Consider the following 26,970-nt stretch of genomic DNA (forward strand, 5'->3'; position numbering starts at 1 on the left):
TTAAAGGAACATTTAATGCTTATGAAAAATGTCCTAATTTCTAGATTGCTAATGTTCTGCTTTCGTGCCAGCTAGTGTTGCATCGTTTCCTTATGCTCTTGCCTGTCTCTTGTTTTCTCTCCTGCCTCTCACTTGAACTGTGCAAACATTTTGGTAGTGTCTGTTCTTTTTTTCTTCTGTGTTTGTACAAACCTAACAAAACAGGATTCTGACACTAAAGGTCAGAAATGGTGAAGTACCTTGGGGAGTCTGGGAAGGGGCAGGAAGCAGAAAGAAAAACATTTTGCTTGAGGACCCCTGAATCTGTAGATCAGTTTGTGTTTGGGGTCTCGGTGCCTTGAAGATGGGGTTTGGGCATACATTTTTGGTGGCCTAAAGAAAAGAGAGGAGTTTTCTGTGTGTGGCAAGCTTTCTAGTAGCAGTGCAAGGTGTAAAATTTCAGTGACGCCTGTGCAGACTCACACAATGTATAGCACCCCATTTTGTTTAGGAGAAGCATGGAGCATTGGAAATTGGGGAAGCATGCAACAAATCCCAGGAAAAGAACTGCTGACTGAGGTCTTTCAGAGTGGGTTTTAATACCTTTTATTTTTATTTTGTTGACTTTTTTTTTTTTTTTTTGGTTTGTCACTCTGTGGAAAAAACTCTGACTTTTTTTTTTATTTAACTGATGTTGGTATTGTAAGAAATGTACACGCGTGCATAGGGCAACAGCAGATTAGTCTGGAGCACAGAGATACTTCAACTGGATTTATAGATGGTTTTTCCTGTAGGTTTTTTAGTGTTATTTAACAATTCCAATTCCTTAACTTCAGCTAAGATGGGTTATTCTGAATGGATAGATATTCAGCAGTATGTAAGCTGTGCAGCTTAAATTCCTTTATATTTAAAAAAAGGTTGCAATGTCTGCTTTTGGTGTTAAAAGCATAAGTCAGAGTGTGCATTTTCTTTTAGAAAAATGCAAGAGGTAGAAGATTTTCACTTTAAAAGATGTCCTTTTAATAGGAGCCTAACCTAAAACATAGTTTTCAAAGAGTTAGCAAGAAACATAATGTAAAATCTATATTCCTGTAATGTTTTATGCAGGGTTTCAGAGATGAAACACCTTTTAAAGAAGAACTTGTTGATGAACCAATTTTGGACTTGGGAAGGTCATTTCAGCTGTCTCAAAATGACAGTGAGTATGCGAAGGAGTCCTGGGAGATGCATGAATTTCTGAAACCCAGAACAGAAGAAATGGATGAAGAACGGGAAATGTTGGTGGATGATGAGTATGAGGAAAATTCAGACTTCCTGAAATACGATGCTTCATGTGGACAGAAGGCAACTTCAGAGAGGAACCTTGACACAGAAATATGGGCAAAGCAACTTGAGGCTACTGAAATACAAGACTTAAGATCCAGTGTTAACTTACGTCCAGAGCCGTCCCTGGAATATCCATTCAATAAAGATCCCATGGTAAGGAATGCTGTGTTGATCTCGGTGCTGCACCCTGACCGTGCATAGCGCAAGGCAAATTGCAGACATAAACTTTGTAATGAGTCTTTCTAGTGTTTTAATTACTCAATGAAATCTAGGTTCCTCTAACAGACACCAGTCTGTCCTTTTGTACATTTTGGAAGTTTCTTTTGGTTACATCAGGACATATGATCAGGACATCTCCGACTAGATCAGGTGTTCTGATCATACCTAACTGCTTGAATGAGATGCCTGCTGTGGCTGGTGTATTTACAGGCATCCTGTCCTTGTGTTGTCTTTCCCATTTCTGACTTGTGGGCTCAGTTCTTTTTTGCAAGCTTTTTTTTTGCGTGTCAGCAATAGCAGAATGTCAGTTTGTGGTTTTAATAGTCCACGGATATTGCTGCTGAAGCCCTTGAAAAGAGCTCCCTCTTTTCCTCATTATTTTTAATCCTAATCAGTTCCTTGAGCCAGATGATAGTGCATTTGAGCGAAAAATGATATGGCGGAAGCAATTGTAACAGGCATACTGGTGGATGAAGGAGATAGAGCTTCAGGTAAATTGCAAAACTCTTATTTATAAGTCCTCCTCAAGTATTCTGAGAATTATTTTTTTCCTTCTGAGTCTTTGTTCATTCACTTGCCAAGCAAAATATTATAATACCAACCTTCCATGCACCAATTTCCAGATGTATGCTTTCATATGAAAAAATTGAAGTGGGAAAGGATTTAATATCGTAGCCACAGAGAATTTCAGGTTTTGTTTGGCTTGTCCCCTTATGCACTATGTACATGAACAGGCTAAAATGCAGCTTCTAGTGACAGTTCTATCCCAGAGTGCACAATATTAAATTTATACATTTGTCACTTGAAAACCACAAATGAGCAAGGGCAAAGAACTTCTTGTCTGGACTACAGGCAAGCAGAAAGATACAGTTGCTTTATGTTGCAATTGCACGTAATGTTTTTCATGCCTCTTCTTAATATTGTGCATAAATGAGCAGTTAGTATTTCATAATTATATTGATGTAATTGAGAAAATGTGAATGTTTGTTGTTAAAAAAAAAAAAATTAATGTTCATGTGAGATACCCCTGTGTAAGTTGATAGCATTGCTTTCTAACTTTAATTACGTTTTTGTCCTCTGTGAAGTGTGAAGAAAATGCTAGCCTAAGTTCACTATCTTCTGGAACCACAGCACACACTGGCTACCAAAAAGACACATTTGATGCTGAAACTACCCAGTCAGGAGCAAAAAACAAGATGGATTTAGGTTTGTAAGAAGTTATTTCTTTATCTTACAATTTTCTATTTACAAATTTTAATTTTATACCAAACGACAAATTCTTTCAAATTATAAAATATTCCAATTAAGAGAGTCTGGCTTTACATTGGTTTCAGCTTCATGATCTTGCTTCCTCCCCAAAATCTTTACCTACAGTTGTCACAAGTGATACTGGATGTGGCTGCAGCTTTGTCCTGCCTGTGGACAAAATCACTTTCTCCTGTGTAGCGGTGTCCTCAGTAGGACTCCAGGGATAAGTACAATAGCTCATGCCTGTAATTTCTGTCAGGAATTAGTCTCAGTCACTTTTAATTGCTGATTTTATAAATCTTTGTACTTTAAAACAAACAAAAAAAAAGGTGACAGGCTCTGGAGGAAACCACAACCAAAACTTGCACGTGAACTCTTTGGTAGATAATTGCCCTGTATCTTGGTTTTGTAATCTGTGCTCAGGAGCAAAGTTTCCTCTTGTCAGATGGCCAGAGATGGATGGTTAGAACTTGGTAGATCATCAGGGAAATAAATTTGTCCCCCTGCCTGAGATAGCACTCACTAGTTGGGAGAAAGGAGATAGGATTGATTCCTTTCTTTGTCACCTTCATCTTGTACAGCAGACACTGTAAGCTACAGTGGCAGACTGATGACTCTTGCAAGGAGCTTTGGTGATTTAATTAATGTTGATACTTATATCACCAAAATGACATCAGTCTTCTGCAGTGTGATGGGATTCCGTGCTGGAGCAGGGCTTTGCACAGCTCTCCCTATGTAAAGGATGAAATCACTGTTTCTAATCATGTTTTTTTGTGAGGAGCATCTGTTGTGTAAGTTGTACCTAACTAAGTTGTAGGTGCAGGGTCAGAGGAAGCAGAACTTCACATCTACACCTTTTCTTCTTCAGGTACAAAGCTTCAGATTGACTCTAAAGGACCTGGGCTTGCTGTTGATCTGGAAGCTATTGAAAAAGAAGAACTGAAAGAGGAAGATTATGGTATTTCTGAGAACCAGGAATCTGAGAGAGTTACCACTTTAGCTCAGTCTAGAACAGTGTTGTGCAGGTATAGAGCAAAAAATCAGTTTTCAGATTATTTTCAATTAGTGCTCTTAATTTTCTTCTTGCTTTACTTAGCTGACTAATCATCAAAAGCTGTGTGGAACAGTAAGATGTACTGAGATAGCCAGTTCTGTGACTTTTGCCCAGGGAGCTGAATTTTGCCTTACAACCTTATTGAATCTTTACTTCCAACGTTTCCTCTCCTGAGTACTGGGACAGGAAAATGGTTCTGCCATTTTCTGCAGTGGATCTGCTCTTGGAGCCAGTTGATTCAAATCCTCAGTACTTCCTTAATTCATTTGTAATCTTCCCTCAGAGGGAAAGCAGCTCAACAATAAGATGAGGGGTTTATTTCTCCAGCACAATATCCTACTTCCTTTTTGTGGTTTAAGAGTAGCATTTACACCTCTCACGATCTACAGAAAATGTGTGTAAGGATGTATTGCTTCAGCCTATCTGTGGGGGCATGCAATTCCGTACTTACATTCCTTTTCTGTGAACAGGTGAGTCACATATAGTACAGTTTAATTTACACCCTGTTCTGGGGTGTTTGATGAAACACACAGAATCTTTTCTCCTAGTTGCATCACAATCTTCTTTCTGCTCAGCTAGACTGATTTTCATCATGTTTATATCCCTTAAGAAGAATCACAGCGTATTTATCAGAAAGTAAATGTTAATTGCTTAAATAGTGATTTTTGAATGAGTAAATGCAGTGCCGATTTGTGTATCACAGAGCAGCTTATAAATTTGGTCTGCCCATCGTGTTTATTTCTGGAGCATTCCTTGAGTACATCGAAACCTAAATACAAAAATTCCTGTCTGGTCTATTGACTCTGCACATTTGGTTTAAACTGGACAGTGTGAGAAGGCGTTGCTGACCCACTGCCAGATACAAAATATGCAAGGAATTGTGACCTGGCATGGGTGATACCTTTTTTATTTTTTTTATTCCTCCCCTCCCTCTGCCCCAAATTAGTGAATTACCTGAAAGAGAAGAAGGAGAAGGAGAAGAAACTCCAAACTTCAGCCACTGGGGACCACCACGAACGTATGTTCATATGTTACATTATTTCTTCCCGTTTACCTTATGTCTTTTTTTTTTCTGTGAGCCCAATTAGTTCTCATGGGTTTTTTTTCCTCCCTTCCTCTGCCAGTAACTTTAAGGTACTTGTGTACCTTGGGCTTTCTTAGATACAGTGAATTTTTAGCAGATGTTCAACAGAATTGTGCCTTCTATTTATACAGCTGACTTGGGAAAGCTTGGCGAGTTTACGTTGTGGATGACCTAGAAGTTCTTGCTCGTTTAATAACTATTAGGTGTGAACAATGCACATGGTGCTGCTGTCTCCTTTTCCATGGGTTCTCTGCTAAACTTAATGGCAGAATTCCAAATTGCCAAGACAAGTTTTAGCCATATCCTTCTTGTATTGTTAACATTTTTAGGTGAATTGTTTTTATGGTCCAAAGTAAAATATGGTCAGAAAATTTCTGCTTAAGCTGATTAATATGCATCTGATACACTGAAGTCAGTGTTTTCAAAGTTGTGCGAGATATTTTCTTTTATTATTTGTCTAGCATTGCCACTTCCAGACAGCTTGCTCAAACAGAAAGTGGATGAGTGTTTACTTGAAGACCTGCTTGTTTTACCCTGAGATTCCCTGAAATAAGGGCAGCGGTCATGGGCTGGCAGCAGAATTGTCTTCTTTTTGTCGGATGGGGTCTACTCGGGGTGTAAAGCTGCCTCTGTTGAGAGCATTCTTAGGCTTCTGGCTTTATCCCCTTACTCTATTAAATCATCTTGAAAGACCAGAAGCTTACATTTATTTAAGGCTTTGCATTTGTAGTTTTAAAAATTGTTTCAAGCTGTTAAACTACCGCATGCATTTTTTCAGTGTTGAGATCTTTAGAGACCCTCATGTGTCTCTTGGAATCAGTATTGTTGGTGGACAAACTGTCATAAAACGCCTGAAGAATGGAGAAGAACTTAAAGGCATCTTTATCAAACAAGTTTTGGAAGACAGCCCAGCAGGAAGATCAAGGGCTCTAAAAACTGGAGATAAAATACTTGAGGTAAATGCAGATAAACCTACCTTTTCATATTAAGAAATAAAGATTGACTCAGATTTGGGGAGAGAGAGGGACAAAATACCACCACTACTTCCTGAAGTATTGTCAACATTGTGTTTTGCAAACCAAAAGAAACCTCTGGTGTCTTTTCTTTTTTTAAGGTCCAGCTGTGGAGCTCTTAACATTTTAATCTATGTTTGAGGAACGATAGGCCCTCGGATACGATGGGGAAATTAAAAATGAATGCTGTCTTCTCATATACATGAATAATAAGTAATAGCATGCCTTTAAAAGCTTAAGTTATGATATACAGATGAACATAGACTCCTCATACTGAAATTTGGGCTGTTCTTTTGTTTGTATTGATTTGGAGTAGTTAAGTCTGATTAACTACTATATGGGGGAGATCCCTGCTTCTGGCCGGTGCTGTAGGGGAGAGTGCCATTCCTGGCTCTCATCTCTCGTTCTGTCTTGACTTCTTTACTCATTTTTTTTTCTCAAAATGAATACTTCTGAGTCTGAGTTCCCAAGATGATAGTGCTGTTCTTGTATATACTTTAGGGTCGTCTGTGATGTTTTAAAAAATTGTTTCAAAACAGTTTTAGTTTGCAAACAGGTAAAATCTGAAAGAGTTATATTATACCTAGTATTGTATCTAGCATTCTCTGACAATCTTATTCCTTATGTTTTTATCTAGAACAATTTTTTTGAGAAATACATGGCCATCTTTTGATTATGAATACTAAGTAATATACTTTTCCTTAAACCATCATGGAAAGATACTTTAAAAATCATTTCTCTTTACTGTAGTAATACTTTTAGTACCTTCCTCAGATACAATAATCTTCTGTGAATGTGTAAGATCTCTTGTAATGACTCCGTGTGCCAAAGACAAGCTACCTAACAAAAATAAACATTGTTTGTTAGGTGTCTGGGGTAGACCTTCAAAATGCCACGCATGAGGAAGCAGTAGAAGCTATCAAGAACGCAGGAAATCCTGTCGTGTTTGTGGTTCAGGGTTTGTCCAACATACCCAAAGTAAGTTTATTTCTATTTTTATTCCTAAACTTAGTAAATGTGTAATGTGCATCTTATTTTAAACTTAACTCAATTCCTTTCAGAAGGTTTCATCAATTTTTGTGTCCATTCTTTCTGTCAGAGTTTCTGCTTATAGACTACATGATTGATTGATTACTTGTCTCTCCTGATTTAAAACCTTGTTTATCTGATGTAAGTCTGACTAGGTTCTCCCTTCAGTTCTCCCACCTGTGTAATTGAGCCTGGCTCTGGGTATTTTAATTTGTTCATATTTCATAATCTAAAAATACATGCTGTTATCCAAACGAACAAAAGTGTAATTAAAATTAGTCAGATTCACACTAGCGGCTCCGTGAAAAATGTGTCACCAAAAGGACCCAAAGTAGTTGCTTGGGAGCAAGTTAAAATTTAAGAGATTTAGGCATCTCCTCATCTTCAAGGCTAAGACAAGAAACCTTTTAATGACTTAATAAGAAAAAGTATACAATACTGCCTTCCTTGAAGTACACACAAAAATCCCAAGACTTTTGGTATAATCTGAGTAGTTAATCTGGAATTTTGGTGGATTTGTAGACCTGAGGATCCCTTTTGGCAACTGTAGCCAAATCTGGCACAACCGTGTCCATTATTTTTTTTCAGTGCTCCAAGTACTCTTTCAAAATCCGTTAACACTTTCACCAGCTAAGCTGGGAAGTTGCTCAAGCAGTGATGGCAAAAATCACAGTGATGGTGGGTGAGTTGGCTTCCTTTCTGCATTGGCTTTTTCAGAGGAAAGAGCCAAAAAAACTGTCAGAACATTTGAATGTTCAGGTCTGTTGAATTCAGGGTAATGTTTAATTGAATGAAGAGATGGGGCTGGATATCAAAGAGTGAGCACTAAAAGAAGTAGAGAATGTTTGTAAATTCAGTGAAAATGTAATTTGAAGACTGCACTCTAATGCCCTTCTACATGGGGCAAAATGAAGAGCACACTAGGTAGCTTTATTGTTGTCATTGCCCGAGTTTTGGATGCTCTTCCTAATGTATGTAATATATGCATTGTTTTTCAGGTGGTTTCTGCCGTACAGCCTAAAGGAGTCAAAGTCAGCAAAGATCAGGACTCAGACAAAGAAAAGAAGAGTGAAAAGGTATAAACAGCACGCATTATTGCTCTGTGATAAGCCCCCGCTGAAGTCGGAAATGAAATTGGGATTGTATTTTTGTTGAAATAGCTTTGATTCAAGTAATTGTTGACAAACTTCTGCTAAATACAAGGTTTTCTAACAAATGTTCTGTGGATCTCCCCTGGGTGCTGAAACCCTGTACTTATTGCAGCTCTTCACTGGCATCTTTCTGGAAGTACCTCCTTTGCTCCACATGGAGACAAATTGATTCTCTGTTCAGTAGAAACAAAGAAATAATAACATGTACACAAATAATATCCGTAATGTGAGGCTGCCTGAAATTCAGTAAAATCATGTTATAGGATAATTAAATCCACCAAGTCTCCTACGTTTCCCGTTGCTGTGTAAAACAAGGAAATGACCGAGTGATCTGTGGCTGGCCAGCTAATTGTGAAGCAATTACTGCACAGTAACTTTCAAGCAACTTCACAGCAGATTTAAAAGAGAAGAAAATCTGTTTGGTCTAAACCAGTGGATATGTTTTAATTGCTGCAATAAGGGAAAAATTTAATTTCTCATTCCCAGCCAGATTGCTCCAGTGGCCTAGGTGTTTTCCCGTGGGAACTGCGCTGACTGATGAGTGGAGGTCAGGTACTGTGAGGGTGTCAGAGCTGGAGGAGCAGAGACAGAATTAGTCCAGACAGTAACTTTTGCCTGGTGCAGTTTAACACGCCAGCTACAAATACGATGAACTTTTCATTTGATCCTGCTCAGTAGTCTGGTGTGTGGTGAATAACTGCGAAGGCCCTCTTGCCTCCAAAAGTTTTTGTAAGGCTCCTTTCAGATTCTGTCGGATACAGAAGCTATGAGGCTCAGTTATTCAAAAAAATCAAGAAAGGTCTTGAAGTCATGCTTTGATGACAGTGGATAGTACTTATAATGAAGCAGCAATCCCCTTTTGTTGGTTTTGTTATCTGTATTTCTTATCTCAAAAGCACTCATCCTCTTGCAACGTGCTACCTTTAATCTCCTGGACTCCAGTGTGTTACATTCTGTAGCGTTCGGAGGTTAAAGAGGGAGCCTAATCTTTTTCAAACCTTTTTTATCTGTTGGTGCTGTAAACTGGTGGGAGGAATATAGAAGAGCTTCAGTACATAAATATGTAGCTTCTTTTTAGCTTTGAACATAAATTCACAAAGCAGTCATACTGTGCTACAGTAGGAGCATCTCTGAGTTGGAAAGAGTTGCTATTAGTGGATTACCAGTCTGCGTTCCTACGGGGAATCAATGATATTTCTAGTCCAGTCTTCAAAGTGTCACGGAAGAGTTTGGTTTGAAAGCAGCCACATCCAGCTGGAGAATCTGCCTCCTCCTGTATGATGAGTTATCCTTTCAATACTGAAGGTTTTCTCTTATTTTTTGGTATTTATCCTCCTCTATTGATCTGCTTGTTTAAAAAGGATCACTTGAAGTAATTTATATACAACCACTTAAAACAACTGAGCTTCTTGTGGACAAACCAGATACTAGCATGATTTTGCTGGTTGGCTATCTAAACTGCATTTTGACTCTGTGCTGGAAAGAGCTGTGTTATTAGCTGTGTAGAGAGACATGGGTTTGATGGACGGACCACTCGGTGGATAAGGAGTTGGCCGGATGGCCGCACTCAGAGAGTGGTGGTCAACGGCTCAATGTCCATGTGGAGACCGGTCACGAGTGGCGTCCCTCAGGGGTCCGTGCTGGGCCCGGCCCTGTTCAACATCCTTGTTGGCGACATGGATAGTGGGATAGAGTGCACCCTCAGCAAGTTCGCCGACGACACCAAGTTGTGTGGTGCCGTCGACACGCTGGAAGGGAGGGATGCCATCCAGAGGGACCTTGACAGGCTGGAGAGGTGGGCCCGTGCCAACCTCATGAAGTTCAACCAGGCCAAGTGCAAGGTCCTGCACGTGGGTTGGGGCAATCCCATGCACAAATACAGGCTGGGCGGGGAATGGATTGAGAGCAGCTCTGAGGAGAAGGACTTGGGAGTGCTGGTGGATGAGAAGCTTAACATGAGCAGGCAATGCGCCCTTGCGGCCCAGAAGGCCAACGGCATCCTGGGCCGCATCAAGAGAAGCGTGGCCAGCAGGTCGAGGGAGGTGATTCTCCCCCTCTACTCTGCCCTGGTGAGACCCCACCTGGAGTACTGTGTCCAGTTCTGGAGCCCCCAACACAAGAAGGACATGGACCAGTTGGAGAAGGTCCAGAGGAGGGCCACAAAGATGATAAAAGGGCTGGAGCACCTCTCCTATGAGGACAGGCTGAGAGAGTTGGGGCTGTTCAGCCTGGAGAAGAGGAGGCTCTGGGGAGACCTGATAGCGGTCTTCCAGTACCTCAAGGGGGCCTACAAGAAAGATGGGGAAAGGCTGTTTAGTAGGGCCTGTTGCAATAGGACGAGAGGTAATGGTTTTAAAATAGAGGGGGGTAGATTTAGATTAGAAATTAGGAAAAAATTTTTTACGATGCGAGTTATAGAACACTGGAACAGGTTGCCCAGAAAGGTGGTGGAGGCCCCATCCCTGGAAACGTTCCAGGCCAGGCTGGATGAGGCTCTGAGCAACCTGATCTAGTCAGGGTTGTCCCTGCTCCTTGCAGGGGGGTTGGACTAGATGACCTTTGAAGGTCTCTTCCAACCCTAACCATTGTATGATTCTATGATTCTAAAAAAAAACCATGATATAAGGGAGTTACTCCAGCAAAATTTACTCCTCTGGGTTTTCAGCATGTCAGGAAGGACTAGAGGAGCTTGCAGCCACAGCAAGCTGCTGGGTAAGCATAGGTGTCTCTTGCAATTTCGCACAGACTTTCTAACAGATGATTAAGGTCTTCAAAAGCCAAAAGGTCAACATTTAGACTATGAATTATTACCAAATTATAGTCATACTGATTTGTCATAGGCATCTGAAAGTGGGGCTGCAGGTTTTCCACCTTTACCTGCTCAGTAGTGTAGAATGTGAGTCCTCTCACACTTCTGGATCTTCTGGATTTTGTGCAGTTCTACCTGTGTTGGCGTCAAGCAAAAAGTGGGAGGTTTATTCGCTGTGTTGTATACTTTGGGGAAACAGCTGTTATATTTCCAAGTGCTCTTATTATACACTCTTACTACTATTGGATTGAATTATTTCCATTTATTATTGTTATGCAGTCTTCAATGCAGCGCTTTCCTGTAGTGTTTTTTAAATTGATGGGATGATGCATATCTTATTTGACTCAATTTTCTATGTCGCTTGCGTTGCAGCTTGCTATTTAGACTGTTCTGTACAAATTTAGGCTCAAGATCTTAAAAATCCATATGCAGGTTCAGCTTTCATTGTACATAGCGAAACATTTTATTCTGGGTTTGCTATTTGGGTGTTGAGTCGTATTTCCCAGCTATAGAAGAAATTAATTACGGGCATTCTGGTTTCTCTAATGGCATATCGTACTCGGTGTTCCCTTTCTAAAGTGCGTCCTGCTATTAGTAGTGAGGTTGCATGGGATACAGTTGAATGTAATTTAGTGAAATCATATAGCAAACTAAGGCACAATCCAGTTACTCAGAGCTATAAAAACGGTTGCTGGGATGAACAAGCGCCTATTTTCATTTGATTCGGAGCCCGTCCTTTGTGCCTGCTATGCGCCGCTATATGCATCATTACAGGAGCTGCCTGTATTTATGTGAGGTAATAGAATTTTATTGTTAGTTATAATTCAAAGTCTTTTATAAATTTAAGCCAAAATATAGATGAACTGTTATATTTAAATGTTCTTAGATGCACTGAGAAGATTGAATTCTTATTTTGTATTTAAAAGTTTGACTTCTATCTGTACCAGACCATTTTCTTGTGTCTCTAATGAGAAGTGGGGTATAATTGAATGTTTATTTTTAACCCTTGATTAATGTTCACACTTTCATGTTTATGATGCTCCATAAGTATTTTGTCAACAAGTAAATGTACATCTACAATTGTATTTTCTTTTTTGATGTTCAGTGTAGCTTCTTGTTCTGATTTCTTGCATAAAAAGCCCATGCTGCGGGATTTAGCACTGTAATTAAGTGGTGTGTATGTACACATACAGTGCAGTAGACAACAGGATTTTTTTCTTGTGCGTGGAGGTTACAAAGCATGTAACTATTTGTCTTTGCATCCATTAGAGAAAATATGGGGCTCCGCCTCCAATGAAATTGCCACCTCCTTATAGAGCAATTGAAAGACTGCATGCAGAGGAAGCAAACGTGGATGAAGAGGAGGATGAGGATGCTTGTACAGACAGTGAGTAGTGCCACAATCATTACGTCAGATTACATTTATGGAACATAATCACATTGTGATAAACGTGTCTGCCGTTTCTTGCTTGTATTGTGGGAAGTAGTGCTCAGTGTGGCAACAACATCTAATCCTCAACCCTGTTCTTACCAAGGGCTACTGGTTTGTAACTTAGTCTTCTCTTCCCAGCCAGGCTCCTGTAGCTCTTCTCTTCTGAAGACATGTAGGAAGGGCTGTGTTTATTTTCAGTCTGAAAATGTCCAAGCCACGTCTAGATAACTTGCTTTGGCAGTGATGTCGGCAGTGAAGGGCAGATGTGGTGCTCTACTGTTGTAGTTGCAGTGGCGTGGGCTGAGAACCACTGGTGCATGGTCCTTGTCCAGAAAAGCCTCCAGTTGATTTGAGACAATGTTGCTGAGGAAAAATATTTTCCTTTAAAAAGAAAAATGTACTGATATTATTGTTTCAGTACTCTACTGAAAAAAGGATCCCGTTTTTTTTGAGGCATCTTTTATGGGAAAGGTTCTCCAATTGTCCAGTTATGGGGTTTGCAATAAATTATGACAATATGCACTCTGTAGAAGAGTAACGACCTATAGAGCAGGATGCAGTGCAACTTGAGAGCTTCTGGCAGCGTGACTTAGATCTCAGCATACTGCTTTGTTAATTGCAGCTTTGGATAAATTGAATATTATCCTCCATAGCTTGTCTTCCAATAAAATATTTAGGAATACTAAAATTGCAGTTAGGAGTCCTAAATTATTTTCTAGTTACCTTGCCTTTATTTTTTCCTCTTTACACTCTGTTGTACCAGATCAGCATAGATGTGGTGTTTTTGTTGGGGTTTGTCTTGGTTTTTTTGCTACAGTGATTTTTCACATTATTTTTTGTCTTGGAGAGGTTTTTGTTTGCCCTAGTTATGGGTAAGCCAAAGCAGAGAGATGCCTTTGTAGCTTTTGACCTTGAAGTGACCATGGCTCCTATTCAGAGAGGAAGCTCCTAACTTGGGGCCTGCTGGTGGGAAAGCCCTTCCAGCTGCTCTTGCTGATTTCCTTGGCTTGATGTGCCATTGAAGCCAGGTTAATTAATGAGTTTGGTTGATTTGTCACTTTTAGGGCTGGTTTGGTAGAGTCAAGAAGGATTTGGAAAGGTTGTTCTCATGGAAACAGTAATGGGGGCACAGAAGCAGGATGTTCATCTCTGCCCCTGGTGCTTTAAGGGGAAGTTGTGAGTTCTTGAACCAACTGAGATTTTTCCAGAACTCTCCCTTACTGAGTTTGTCATCCCATCTCCTTGAAGTATGCCACACAGTTACCTCGATAAGGATTTTTAGTATATTTGTGGGGAGTGGTAGTCAGGAGAAGCATTTGACTGCAGACTGTGAATGCTGGAGTGAATATATCTTGAGCTCTCAGACCAACTCTAAACCTCTGATTATAGCAAACTGATTTCAGCTTGTTATTAAAGTTGTAGTTCCCAGTTAAAGGATATGTTTGATAAGTAGCCTGACACCTGAGTTACCTAATTAGGATATGCCTCAATCCGAGTGCTTGCTAGACCTAAGTTAGTACTTTGCATAGAAATAATTTCTTATTGATGGGCTCGGTCATTTTTTATCTGTTCTGCCATCCCTAATGATGTTGCCAGCTGAAGCAACTGGCTACTTCTGATGTTAAATTCATCAGTCCTCCCAGATTTGGCAGCAGCAGGCAGATCTATTCAGATGAATCTCCTTCTCTCTGCTCTTACTGACTGTGGGTGAATGTTTTGCAATAGCCATCTTTCTCATGGATCTTGGAAAACAAAGATATGCTTTTTCCATTTTGTTCTTCCCCACCTCATTCTGTTTCTTTAAAATAAAAAAAAAAAAACAGGCTAAGGAAGCTTAAACTAAGTTTGTATCTCAGCCCTTGAAGTAAAAAGCGTGTTAGGAATGATCTAACTGTACTTAATGATATTAAGCATTATTAAGCATCTTGGCAGCTGTGGAATAGGCTTGTACAGAGTATTTTCTGTGATCACTTGAAAAACAAAATTTTACTCTGTAAATTCCAGTACACTATTGTTTTTGTGAACTACTTGATGTTTGTAACTTCTGTCCTGATTCTTGAGCACCTTCTCCAGAAATCTCAGTCCAGGCCGGTACTTCCCTCTTTAACACCATCCATTTGCTTGTTCGTATTGGTCTATCCCTTACCCACTTACCCTACTAATTCTACTGGTTTTGTAACTTTAACTAGTAATTTTCTGAGCTTTGGTGAACAAGATTTATTGACTTCCTTATTTAGAAGATAAGATATCTTAAAAGGGAAAAGTGGTGTCAACTCAGGTAAATTCATGTCATCACCTCTCCTTCTTTCATTTCCTTCCTGTAGTTTCCAACTTGTGCCAATAGCATGGAAGCCCTCAGAGGGCATTTTGAGGTGGGACAGCTGTTAAATCTGTCCTGGTTGTGCTCCTGATAGATTTTATTTTATTTCTTAGCGTTCTTATTAATACAGCTGCAGTGTCACAAACCTGCTCATAAATGTCTTTTATACTCCAGAAGTACTTTACTATGCTCCATTTGACATTTTTTCTCCTTGCTTGTCACTTTTTTTTCAACCCATGCTCTCATCTTTTGTCTCCATGTCCTTCATCATTCCCCATACTGAAAATGAAAGCCAAAGCATTGTTAGTCTTCCAGACATACTTAGAAATTTTTTCTTTCCTTTCTGTCCCATCCATACTGCCTCACAGTCTCCGTGTTTTGTCTGTTTTCCCCTTAAAGTGGCTGAATAACCTTTTGGTATTGATTTAATTTTCTCTGTGGGATCTAAATCCACTTGCCTTTTGGCAGTACTCCCTTTTATTTCTGCTTTTCCACCACTGCAACTGTAGCTTTCATTGCTGACTTTTTGTAACAAACAGTCATTTCTTGTAGATGTTCTCTCTTCTTTTCAAAGGTTGTTTTTGAGCCAAATAGGTTGAACCCCTGTTGGGAATAGAACTAATAGGTAACTCTTGATTTAGAGAAACTCCAGATGTCCTCCGTGTTTCTGTGGTTTAAAAAGTTTAAAGAAGTTCCAGGTGGGATGTTGTTTTTTGGGGTTTGGGGTTTTTTTGATGGGTTTTTGGTTTGGTTTTGTTTTGTTTTTTTTTTTTCCCCGAGTGTGCATTCTTGCACCCAAGACCCTTAGCTTCCAACCTGCTTCTCTTTATATGTCCATTTCATTTGAACCATTGCTACTTCCAATATTATTTTCTAAATTCTTAAATAGTTTTTTTCTAGGTTTTGAAAGCAAGTTGAAAATAGCATTTCCTCTTGTTTTATTTCTTCTTCTAGTGATTGTCAAATCTTTATCAGTATTCAACTCTAACCCTGTGTGATGTGGTTTTTGTTTACTCTTTGCTTTGGCTTTGCAGCTTTAAGGCTTTCAGTTTACACTTTAAAATAGGTTTGTAAAACTTCCAGCAAGTACGTCCTGCTGCAAAAGAAGCCTTCAAAATGCTTCGTCTTACAGACCTGAAAATGTTACAATCTGGATTTGGAGTTTTTCCTCCCCATGCTGAAAATGCTTCCTCCATGGCAAAGGTTATTTTGGAGGAGGCCACTTTACATGAAGAGCTTTTTTTAGGCTTCCCAAACCTTAAAAACACCAGGTTTTCAATAGGATTTTTTTTTTTTTTTTAAATCAAAACAAGTGAAAGGAGGGGAGAGCATACAAAGGAGCTATTTGTACTTGCAAGCAGCTGTGCTGCAGACAGCATCAATAGGCACTGGTGTGTTTTCCTTTAGTGGCGGATGGCTGTAGGTGTGCACTAAGAATCTGCTAATAGACGAATGTGCACCCTGTTGCGGCTTACGGCTCTAATGAGGGGTTGGTCGTAAAACGAAGCGGAGGAAATGGATGGGCAGAGTAGTTTGTAATGGAATGTTTTGTAGGGTTTTCCTTGGGGCATTCACAGCTGTACAATTTACGTATACTTCAGTGATGGAGTTGAAGCAATCATAAGTTAGATAAGAAAGACCTTAAAAACTATTATAAGAAAACTAAAAAAACCCAACTATTGAAAGAACTTGGAATCCTTAATTTCAATTGTATTTTTCAATTGGTTTTTTTTAGTAAAATCTTTTGTCTGAATAGTTGACTGAGATTGATCTGGTTGGTTTCAAATAAGTTTAAAATAGTAAAAATAGATGATGATAAAATTGTGAAAGGTGGCTAAGATAATGGACTAGCTACTGCTGTGCTCAGACTTCCTGTCTGCAAGGATGTTTAACTGTATCTAATAAGGAGATAATAATGCCCCCTTCCTTTTATTTTGTCTCTAGATAATGTAGAAATCAATGAAGCTGTAAGAAAGCATAATGATTTATCTTCCTAAAATGCTTTTTGAAGGATGGTGGTTTCTCTACCAAAGCAAGAGATTTTAGAACTTCTCTGCTGTTTTGACTCTGTGTTCCCCATTGTGATAAATCTGTGGCTGCGTAGGGTGCAAGAGGGGAGTGTGTGCGCACACCCATGTGTAGGTCGGTTCAGACAAACCCCCAGTGCCCGCTGTCTGGGTAGGGTTGGGTTGGTGTTTGAAAGCGCTCGGGCACGTGAGGAGCGCTCTCATGGTACCCAAGATTTTTAGTGGCTTCCATAGTGTCAATGGTGTCCGTACTCGTGTGAGAGGATGGCAGCTTTCATTAAGAATAAAAGATGAAAAAAAGGAACAGAGTTCAGTTGAGATTTCGTAGAAGGCATGGTTGAATATATGGGGGGTGTGCAAAAATCTGACCTCGGGAAGTGTCTGTGTGCTGCTGTGGGCGAAGATGGGAAAACCATCATTGGCACTTTGGAAAAATGCCAGAATTATCAGCAATAACTAAATAAAACCAAAACCACTGATAAATATATAATTCTTGAGAATCTGACTGTTTAGAGCTTGTTTTATGTGAAGCTGTGCTAACAAAGCAATTCTTAATTTTGTTTAATTTTTGAGGGGGTGGGGAGGGAACCTGAAAACAGTGATCTTCAGGTGAGGCAGCTTGTGTGGCCAAACACTGCCTCTCCAATAGATGTCACTGCAATCAACAGCAAACAGAGATGATGCTCAAAGAGTAAGACGTAGCCTGGCAAAACGCTTCAAGCTTTATGAAAATAAAATATTGAAAAAGTTATAATTGCAATATAATATTTAATTTTCTTAAATATGTCAACAAGTGTATTTAGTATGGTGGATTTCCAGAGATTGTGCACGAGCTAGGATTAGACAAGTAGAGCATTGACTTTCATTTTTTAGCTCTGTGTTAATCTCTATTTAATATGACTCTGTACTGCTAATCTTCTTTTCCCATTCTTGTTCTGACCCATAATTAGCTAAAATACGTAAGTTTTGTAACCAGCCCTAGTATCAGATCCAGAAGGGCTGTGCATGCTGGGCAGGCTCGCAAGCTGTTGTGCTACGTGAGGACAGATTACGATGTTGGTCTCATTGTAGTTGAGGTTGTGGGTGAGTTTGGGTTTTTGTTATTGGGCTGAGGGTTTTTTTACTCTATTTGTGAATCACATGCACAGTTCTCATAGTCTGATGAAGTATTGCAAAAGGAAATTACATTTCTGATGAATTAATAGTAAAATTGCAGCTGGGACTTGTGTTTTTTTTACTGCGTGCTTGTACATAATGCACTGAACAGATGGCTTTGTGTGTGCTGGGATACATATTTTAAAGAAAGGACAATGAACTTTAAAAAATAACAAGTTAATAGGATTAACAAAATAACTGAGTGTTTTGAGTTGTTTTAAATGCAGCATTTGGAATGGAGAATCAGTAAGGACTTCCCAGAATAACTAACTGTGTTTATAAATTTGGAGAGATATTTTATCTTTGCTTTTTTTCATTACTAAATGAGGGATTTTGAGTCTTTTCAATGTTTCAATTCAGAACTCATTCAGTAAAACTAATATTGCTTGTTTAGAGCTTCAGCAAAATACAAGTTATGATGAAGTTTGAATCTTTATTATGCCTGTAATATCAGAACGGTTTTGTTTTCTGACATAAAAGAAACCCCATGCAGTGAATGTATATCAGTGTTGGGAAACTGCAAGATTTGCAGCGTTGTGAATGAACACATTTAATGAAGCCATTTGACTAAGAAAAATTATTTTTAACCCCTGTAGCTTGCATGAAAAGGATGCTTAGATAAATAACGCCTATTAACTGCTACTTTGCTGTGCAGTGGGTCATTAAGCGCGACAGTACCTGCAGCTGAACAGCGATACAAACAAGCGTTGAGGTGACTCGTGTTTGGGGATAGAGATGTCATTCGAATGCTAGCAGAGAAAGCCGGTGCGCAAACAGCAGCCGTGGAGCATCGGTGGGTCAGATGTGGGAAACCAGAGAGCTGCTTCTCCCTGCGTACTTGCCTAGGCAGCTTTCATCTGCTGGCAGACGTAACTGTTAGCTTGTGGGTAGCTTGAAATTAATATAATTGATGGCATCTCATAATAGAAACAGACAGATGGTTTGCCCTTAAGGAGAGAAAAATCTCAGAAAAATAGGCCCAAGGTCGTCAGAAGAAAGACAAGCACTGAGTCTGTGTATGATGAGGATTTGAGCTGCTTACAGCATTGAATGTTTGTCAGGAATGCAGATATCTTGAAGTACATGCTGGTACAGCAATGGTACAAGGGGGTTTCCCAGGTAAGGATTTGGATCTCTCTCTATATCGTGTTTGTTTCCAGCAAGTCATTTAAAATATTTTTAGTGATAATTTAGAACTAGTGAAGTGCTGGATGTAAGAAAATCATAGCACAGATCATTTTTTTTTTTTCTCAGTTTGAAGCATGGACATATAGCATGATTAGAATATTGAATGCATTTAATATCTTTAAAATATTTTGTCTTATGCTTCCTTATAAATCATTGTTTCTGATGTACGTTGGTGTTCAACATTCTTATATACAAAACTGACGTGAGCACGCAGTGTTTAAAGTCTCGGAATTCCTAGCGTTAAATTTCTTGCTATATAGAATAATCTACTCTTCCATAACTATTATTGTAATGTAGAGACAGATGGCTGAATTTTCTTCACTTTGCTTGTTAAGAATGTGTTAGGTAAATGTTTTTAGACTAAAATAAAAAGCTGCTGGGGAATCTAAACTGAATATTCAGCATTTTCATGCTATAAGGAGGCAAAACAAGAATAAAGCAATATGATAGTAAACAAATGGGCTATTTGCAATGAAGGATAATCTAATCTTTAAATATCGCCTCAGATTGCATTTGTTCTTAGGTATGATCTTTTCTTCCAACACAAGGCAGGTATCCAAAGAACAGCATTAAAATGCTAGGCATGAAATATACTGATTCAATGTTTTAAGGTTATTACATTGACTAAGGCTTGGTGCAGGTGGCTTATGTTGTTTGGGATCTTTGATCTTATTCAAGTGTTACGGATAATTAATTTCATAGAACTTACAGGTAGAAGATAATGTCTGTGATGTAAATCTGCATGCACAGGTATCACTGTACAAACTTGCTAGGAGAGGATAATACAAGTAGATCTTTATATGGCTATCATTGAAGAGCGCTTAATATCACTGCAGTGACTTGCACTTAAAAATGTGTTAAAAGGATGTAAATATTTAAATAAATAAATGAAAGACAAACACTAGACCATAAAAGGTGGTTATGTGTTTATATTCTGGAATGTCTGATTTTTCTGATAGGAAGATCTTTCATCATTGCCATCATAAATGATGTTGCTCCACTGAACAAAAGAAAAAAAAAATTAGAAAGAAACTCTACTGTGCGTCATGTCTTGTCCAGACTAGCACAGCATTGCTTTTAGTTAGAATACAGAATAGGTTATTTGCATAATAGCTCTGTTCCAAAATGGTCTGCTTGGTTTAAACAGTAGCTACTCCAAATATGTAGTGGAAGTAAGCCTCTAACAGAAGGGAAAGTAAACATGTTAAATGACAATAATTGTATTCTTTACAGATGTTACCTAGTTTTCCACAGTATTACAGTCATTCAGACAGCTGTCCAGAATAACTTCTTTAACTGTTTGAGAAAGTTGAATTTATCTTTTTGCTTCTCGGTCTTAAGACTTGATTCTCCTTTATTCAACGTGGTGGCTTAGGGGCTAGTCATCAATTTGCCTGCTGCTTTGAGCAGGTATGTCATTGCTCTTTATCAGGATAGCTGGCATTTAAAGAGCAATCCAGAATATTTATCTGTAGGTATGCTAGCTGTAATGCACTGTGACAGACTACTAAAAATTTGCTTTATGCCTTGCAGTGACCATGTGTGTATTGAAAACTACTTGCAAGCGAATGACTTTAGGAAGGAGATCTGTATACATATATGTGTGTGTGTGTGTGTAAAAGATTAATCTCTGCATCAGATGAGCATCTCTATTTCATTAGCAAATTCAAAATACTTTTGCCATATTGAAATGAGAAGATGTGGCAACTGGCTAAAGGGTGGGTAGTTCCTTCTGCTACTCAGCAGTAATAATGAGCCTTTTATTATCAGTGTTATGATGGGCATATCTGTCTGCTTCATCAGTGCTTAGAGATCACAGCTTACGCTTTCCCACCTCTGCTTCCCAAAAAAAGTTGTTAGAGAGAATGTTACGGCATTGAGCTTTTGGGGATTATTAAGGAAACGGCTATTTTCTGCTACTGTGAGTGTAAAAGTGCACGTGTGCTGGGCAGAGATGGAGCGGAGGTCTAAGGAGCATAACCCTCCAAAACTGGGAGCCCTGGGCTGTGCTGGCATCCCTCTGTGTGGGCAGTCTGTACCCATTGCGCCCATGCACGGGCCCTCTGTGTGCTCCCGCAGAGGTGAGGGGTGAGCACCTCCATCGGGACGCCCACTAATCCAGATTATCTCGGGGAATGGGAAGGTGTCCCCAACAGGCAGATGGCATGTCAGGTACCACTGACTGGTGGCATCTTGGTGCTGTGTGCTCCCAGCTCTCTCCTTGCCCAGCCCAGTGCCGGTGCTGTGGGAACCAACCGCTGTCAGGATCCACAGCTGTAACTCAAGATCCAGGAGCAGAGTTGATGTTGGCATTGTATTCTGGGGTCGTTTTGAGAAGGTAAGGGAGAAGGGGGAGCAAAGTGAAGTAATGGGGTCTGTGAATTAGAACATGCAGTGAGAGAATAGGACAGGTAAGGGGGCTGTTTGTGGTCTTGGTCAGGGGGAAGGACAAGACTTAAATGTGGAGGAGGACCGTAGTCTTCTGCATGTCTTTGTGTACAGACAGTCCAGCACAGAGCCAGGAGCCGCTGCCATCCCACCAGTAGTAGCTGAGCAAGCTGAATTGGGAATTCCTGTTCAGGTGATGAGTGTACTGCTGCCAGGGGACAGAGCTACAGGTGAATTATGTACGTTGTCCAAATGCAGGAGGGGTAAACTTTGACTCCGTCATACCATTTTGTTGTTATTCTCTAGATACCAAATGCTTTTAGTGGTTGTTTTGGACTTTTTAAAATGCTTTAAGTAGTTTGATTTTTTTTTTTTTTTGGTATCTCTTAACTGAAAACCAAGTGTATTAGCTATCACATATATATAAATAGATGTTTTATCTGTAGGCTTAAGTAGCATTTTTTTGACTGGTGAATATTAAACTGATGTAGTATACCGAACCAGGTCCTCTATAAAGCGAGGTGGGAACTCGTCATTTCCATGGTGTGATGGTATTGAACATCAGTTCTCATAGCTGTAATGTGCTGTTACTTAGAGTTGAACCACTTACCTAGATAGGGAGGAATTTGGAGGGAAATGCTAGAGGGTGTGTAGGTACAAGGCATTCGTTTGTGTGTGCACCTGCATGTGGAGCTAAGTTATGGTTCTTTACGCTGTGCTTGCGAGGGCAGAGAGGGATTTCACCATCCAAATGGTTTGTGAAGATACTATGGCACTAGGTCTCCATCCCTCCAGGTGCTCTGGGACTAAACAGCAAGCAGCAGCATTTCCTGTACCTTAAAACAACAGCAGGTGTATCCTACGCTAGTGCAGTGTGTCTGAAATTGTCTGCTCTGGTAGAGCCGTGACTGTTCTGTAATAAGCCGTCGGGGTTGCTCAGCTGCAGCAGATTGGCTGGATGCCCAGGGAAGGACGAGGGACGAGATTCCCTTGGTGCTGGACACTCCTGCTCCCTGTGCCGGGCTCATCTGCGACTCAGACCTTCAAATCTGGACATTTTTGTGCACTGAAGTGTAAGCCTTACTGCAAATGGTGTTCTGAACCAGAAACTATATTTCTTTCAAGTGTTTGGCAAAAAAAAATCTGTTTTAAACCCAATAAGGTTTGGCTGTACTTCTCTCCATTTTGTAACCTGTTAGTCTCTTAGGGATATGGCAGGTTATTTGAGGATTAGCACACTATCATTTTGTTTTGTATCATTAATGTAAAATTACTGTATTGTCTGTTTAAATACAGCAAGAGCTCGTTTCAGGATTGAGTTGTTAGAAGATGTGATTTTTGAAATACCATTTTTCAAGGGAAGAAAGCCATTAAGTGAACAGCCTGACAGCACTGTATGTAGTGAGGTATCACTGAAGGGCAGGGAGAAGAGTGGAAGAGGGGAAAAAAGAGATGAGACTGGGATGTGATGGACGAGGGCGTAAGTAGAACTGTAAGCAAGGATGAGCACAGGAGGCTTATGAGCAAGGGCCAAGACAGAGGTTAGAAGGGATTTTTTGTGAGGAACGGGGAGTTCAGTGAAGCCTTTCGGGAACAGCATGATGTGGTCATTCTTCTGCATGTGCAGGAGGCATATTGTGGTGTTGTAAATGAGTAGGACTTGCACGGTGACATGTGTCAGGGAGAGCGCCGGCTCGGAAGGGCAGAGCGAGCAGGACCCGCGGCAGCTGCTGGCAGCGCGAGCGGATGGCTCTTGGCATCGGAGCAAACCCATGGGCTAACCCTTTTGGTGTCCCTGGACGGGTCTGGATAGCAGCCAGTTGGTACATCAGCTTCAGCCACCCTTTTGGTGTCCCTGGACGGGTCTGGATAGCAGCCAGTTGGTACATCAGCTCCAGCCTGTCTTCCCTCTCCCTTGATAGCGGTGCGTTGGCACACCTTCCCTTTTTCCTTTTTGGCTGATTTCTGTGCTCTGCTTGGACAGGCGCAGAAGAGACGTTTTGAGGGGAGGACAGAGGTACTGGTTGGGTGCTCTCTGCACTGCCTCCAGCCAGGACTTGAGTGCAGAGTTGTAAAGAGTTTAATGAGTACTTCTGTGAGTACTGCTGCTCATGAAGCTGGATTCCTACCGATTTGTGTCTTCTGTTCGACTGACTTGGGTGTCGAGGAAGGTGTGAACTCCGATTTAAGCTTTTCCTGCGGCTGGAGCATTTCTAAGGGCTTTCTCTCGTGGGAATTCTCTGACGCTTTAATAAAGTGTGATCTCACACCAAAGCCTTTCCCCCAGTCAGGGTATTTATCAGGTTTCTCTCCTCTGCACGGCTGCCTATTTTCATGAACCTTTTACAGAACCTTTGAGACCCCTAGTCCACCATCAGATTTACTTCCAACTGGCCAGCAGGTTCAAAGGTTTTGGGGCAGGAGCTTGGATTGCACAGGGTATGATGGCATAAGCTTTATTCCGATAGGAAAACTGAATAAAATTATTTACCATATTAGAATTAAGCTTAATTTATATTAAGAGAGTCAAATATAATTAATAAACACTGCATCGTAACCCCCAGACTGCAGTTCGGAAGACCTGGTGTCTCTTCTGGCTTGGTTACCATCTGTCGGATGTCCTGGTCAGCCATCTGTTGTAAGATACACAAAGCATCTTGAGCCTTCTGGAGCACCGTGCCATGGTTTCCAGGGGTTAGGTGGCCATTTAAATTTTAAAATAAAACAAAATAAAAAGCGGGATCCATGGAGTTCCAGCTTGCCCAGAAGACGGTGTTTATTCCTGAGGAGCAAGTCATGGATACATCTGAATCATTCCTTTTGAAGGCTAAATTCCACAAGAGAAAGAAAATCAATTGAATATCAACCCAAAAGAATTGCAGTAAAAACTACCGTGCTCCACTCTTATTTTTCCCTTAAGCATTTATTTTTTAACTTTCTCTTAGTTCTTCTCCAGTCAGAGCAGAAAAAGTAAGTCTATTTAATAGAGTGAAGTTTACCCGTTTAGCTCTTCCTCTTAGATAAATCCTTGGAGATGGATTTCTTTTGCCGGAAGGAAAAGAGAGTGCTTGACATATTGCAAGTCTCTGTTCACATACATCATCAATTTCCTGATTGTAATTGTGTTTATTTAAAAAATGCCCAAAGCTTAATGCATTAATATCTTTATTTCATTAAATACATTAAAGAGAAGCCATTTTTTTACCTAATAACATATTTTGGTACTAAAAATATCTGTTTAAAATACTCTGTTCATTTGTTTGTGATTTTATTTTTCTTCTGCAGAGAAACGAATGCCTGGCTTATCGCCTCTTATTTGAAATGTGTAAGCAAAGGTGTCTGACCCTAATCCTTTTATTTTGCTCTTTGTGGAAGGGAAAACAGGTCTACCAGACTCTGTCCTTTGGAGAGATTGGAAAGAATCAGAGTAGAATTTCTGATACAAAAGATTGTCTTATTTAATCAAATCTGTCAAGCTTTATGATGTTATAAGTGCAGCAAAAACCTGATTAACTTCTTCAAGAGACTCTCAAGACAGCTGATTAAATAAGATGTATGGCTTGTTTAGGGAGAGCATACAACTCTGTGGGACTTCTCATGGGCTGAACCCATGCTCTAACATTAGTGTGCTGTGGGTCCCTTTCTTCCATCCTCTCCTCCGTAAGGCTGGAAAAGGTCCTCACTTGGGGATACGGCTTGAGCCAAGGCACCACCTCGGCAGTGTGGTGTACAGGCAGAGTGCAAAGCAAAGCAGAGCAAGTGATGAGAAGGCGTGGGCTGTGCAAATACTGCTCTGGTCCAAGCTGGACCAAGCTGACAAGAAACCGAAGCACGTAAAGGAGACGGGAACGTGGAGCCATGTCAAAGATGGGAGTGCAGTGACACACCACCGCTTGCTCTTGGCTGAGTCTTGTAGCTCAGTGGCTGGCTTGGGAAAGGGATCCTGTGGATTGATGTCACCAGGGGTTGCCAGTAGTACTCTCAATCACGAGGGAGCTGAGATGTGTATGAGAAACCTCGATCGGAGATGTGGGAGTAGGCCTCTCTTCTGAGTTGCAGGTCTCTTTTGGACTTGAAGCCAACAGTTGCCCAGTGGTGGCTGTACCTGTTTTACATGTCATGCTGTGATTATTACATTAGACATCAAAATGAGATATGCACATCATATCTGAAGATACGGAAAGATATAGTAAAATAATTATTATTGGCTTTTCATTAATAGAAGAGGCTTTAATGTGAAATAATAGGTATGTATTTGTTTTGCTCTAAGGCACAGAAGTTGGTAGTCTCCAGCATTGCCAGGTGCTGCAGTCATTTTTCATTTTCATTTCATTTTACCTCAGCAATCAAAGGTGAGTCATGACATTGGGGAACTCAGGTTTACACTTCAACAAACAAAGCCTCTAAGCATTCCTTGACATTGTGAAAAACTTGAAAATGACTCACGTTCAATTTGAGAGCTCAAAAAACCAGGACCTAGAACCAACCCAGACCAACTCTTTTGAAATCTCTTGGCTCTGTAGGAGCCTTGCGTGATGTGGGGAGGTATGGGGTGGGCTGGCCCTGTTCTTTTTATCTAATATTTTGTTTCTTGACTTCATATCCATAAGTATGCAGTGATGAGGTGGATATGCAGCACACCAAATGCAGTGCAGGGATGGCAGACCTCTCGGCAGCGCTAGGGAATTAGAGAGCGTGGTTTCCATGTCCTGTGCACAGAGGATCCCAAAAGTCATCAGGTAGTTTGTGTTTGAGGAGCTGTAATCAGTTTGATGAAAGACTGACCAGGTATGAACCTAGCAAAATTCTGATTCTATATAGCTGCCTGATTTTCTTTTATTTATTTATTTAAAAAAAAAAAAAAGGGGGGGGGATAAACAGTACTAAGCAGAGTTGTGGGGCTGGTCAGATCTGTTCTGTAAGCGGAATACACTCTATCACCTTATGTCCTCTAAAAGCTGGATGTGCATCTTTTTAATATTAATCTGCTTTTTAATTTAAATTGGATTTGCACTTAATTTAAATGAAACAGTTTCTGCTTTTAACATGCATTGTAAGTTTCAAATGGCAATCTAGATAAATATCTGAGCATGCTCTAACCTATTAGCAGAAATTAAGTGAAAAAAACTATTCAAGAAAAGTATGCGTGCACGCAGAGAATTGAGAGAAATCTGGGCCCAGAATTGACTGCAGTAAAAAGCCAACTTCTGACTTTTTCTTCAGCTGCCTTAAACAAAGACCTATTCTCTCTACAACTTATTCAGCTAATTCAGTGGGAATCAAAATAGCTTATCAGACTTGAGCAACTTATGAGGAGCTGAAAAAGGATATTTTTCTTTTCTAGCCTGTGAATAAAAACTAGGAGTGTGAAGTTGAGAGTTGTCAGTTGGAATACTGTGGAAGTGTTTGTGGCCGTGGTGCGACGGCGGAACCTCCTCTGAGATCACTGTGCAGCGTTTATCGTTAACTAGGTGTTCGTGAAGGCCAAAGACAGACAAAAGGAAATCTTTGACCAAGTGGAAATTAGACTGTTTAAAAATGGTTTTGA

The 26,970-nt window shown here is 40.2% G+C and overlaps 1 protein-coding gene across 6 annotated transcripts in view; it reads left to right on the top strand.

The window, feature by feature from the left end:
- PATJ (PATJ crumbs cell polarity complex component) overlaps positions 1 to 26,970 on the top strand; it is a 155,892-nt gene that overhangs the window by 57,537 nt on the left and 71,385 nt on the right. For all 6 annotated transcript variants that reach the window (XM_086753255.1, XM_086753256.1, XM_086753259.1 and 3 more), the window contains 8 exons: positions 1,087 to 1,458; positions 2,610 to 2,730; positions 3,641 to 3,797; positions 4,773 to 4,844; positions 5,689 to 5,866; positions 6,791 to 6,901; positions 7,951 to 8,028; positions 12,182 to 12,299. In XM_086753255.1, the coding sequence (XP_086609381.1) occupies positions 1,087 to 1,458; positions 2,610 to 2,730; positions 3,641 to 3,797; positions 4,773 to 4,844; positions 5,689 to 5,866; positions 6,791 to 6,901; positions 7,951 to 8,028; positions 12,182 to 12,299 (1,207 nt within the window). The remainder of the gene's footprint in view (positions 1 to 1,086; positions 1,459 to 2,609; positions 2,731 to 3,640; positions 3,798 to 4,772; positions 4,845 to 5,688; positions 5,867 to 6,790; positions 6,902 to 7,950; positions 8,029 to 12,181; positions 12,300 to 26,970) is intronic.

The sequence above is a fragment of the Chlamydotis macqueenii genome, chromosome 8, assembly GCF_036417535.1.
Source record: "Chlamydotis macqueenii isolate bChlMac1 chromosome 8, bChlMac1.mat, whole genome shotgun sequence".
Lineage (NCBI taxonomy): Eukaryota > Metazoa > Chordata > Aves > Otidiformes > Otididae > Chlamydotis > Chlamydotis macqueenii.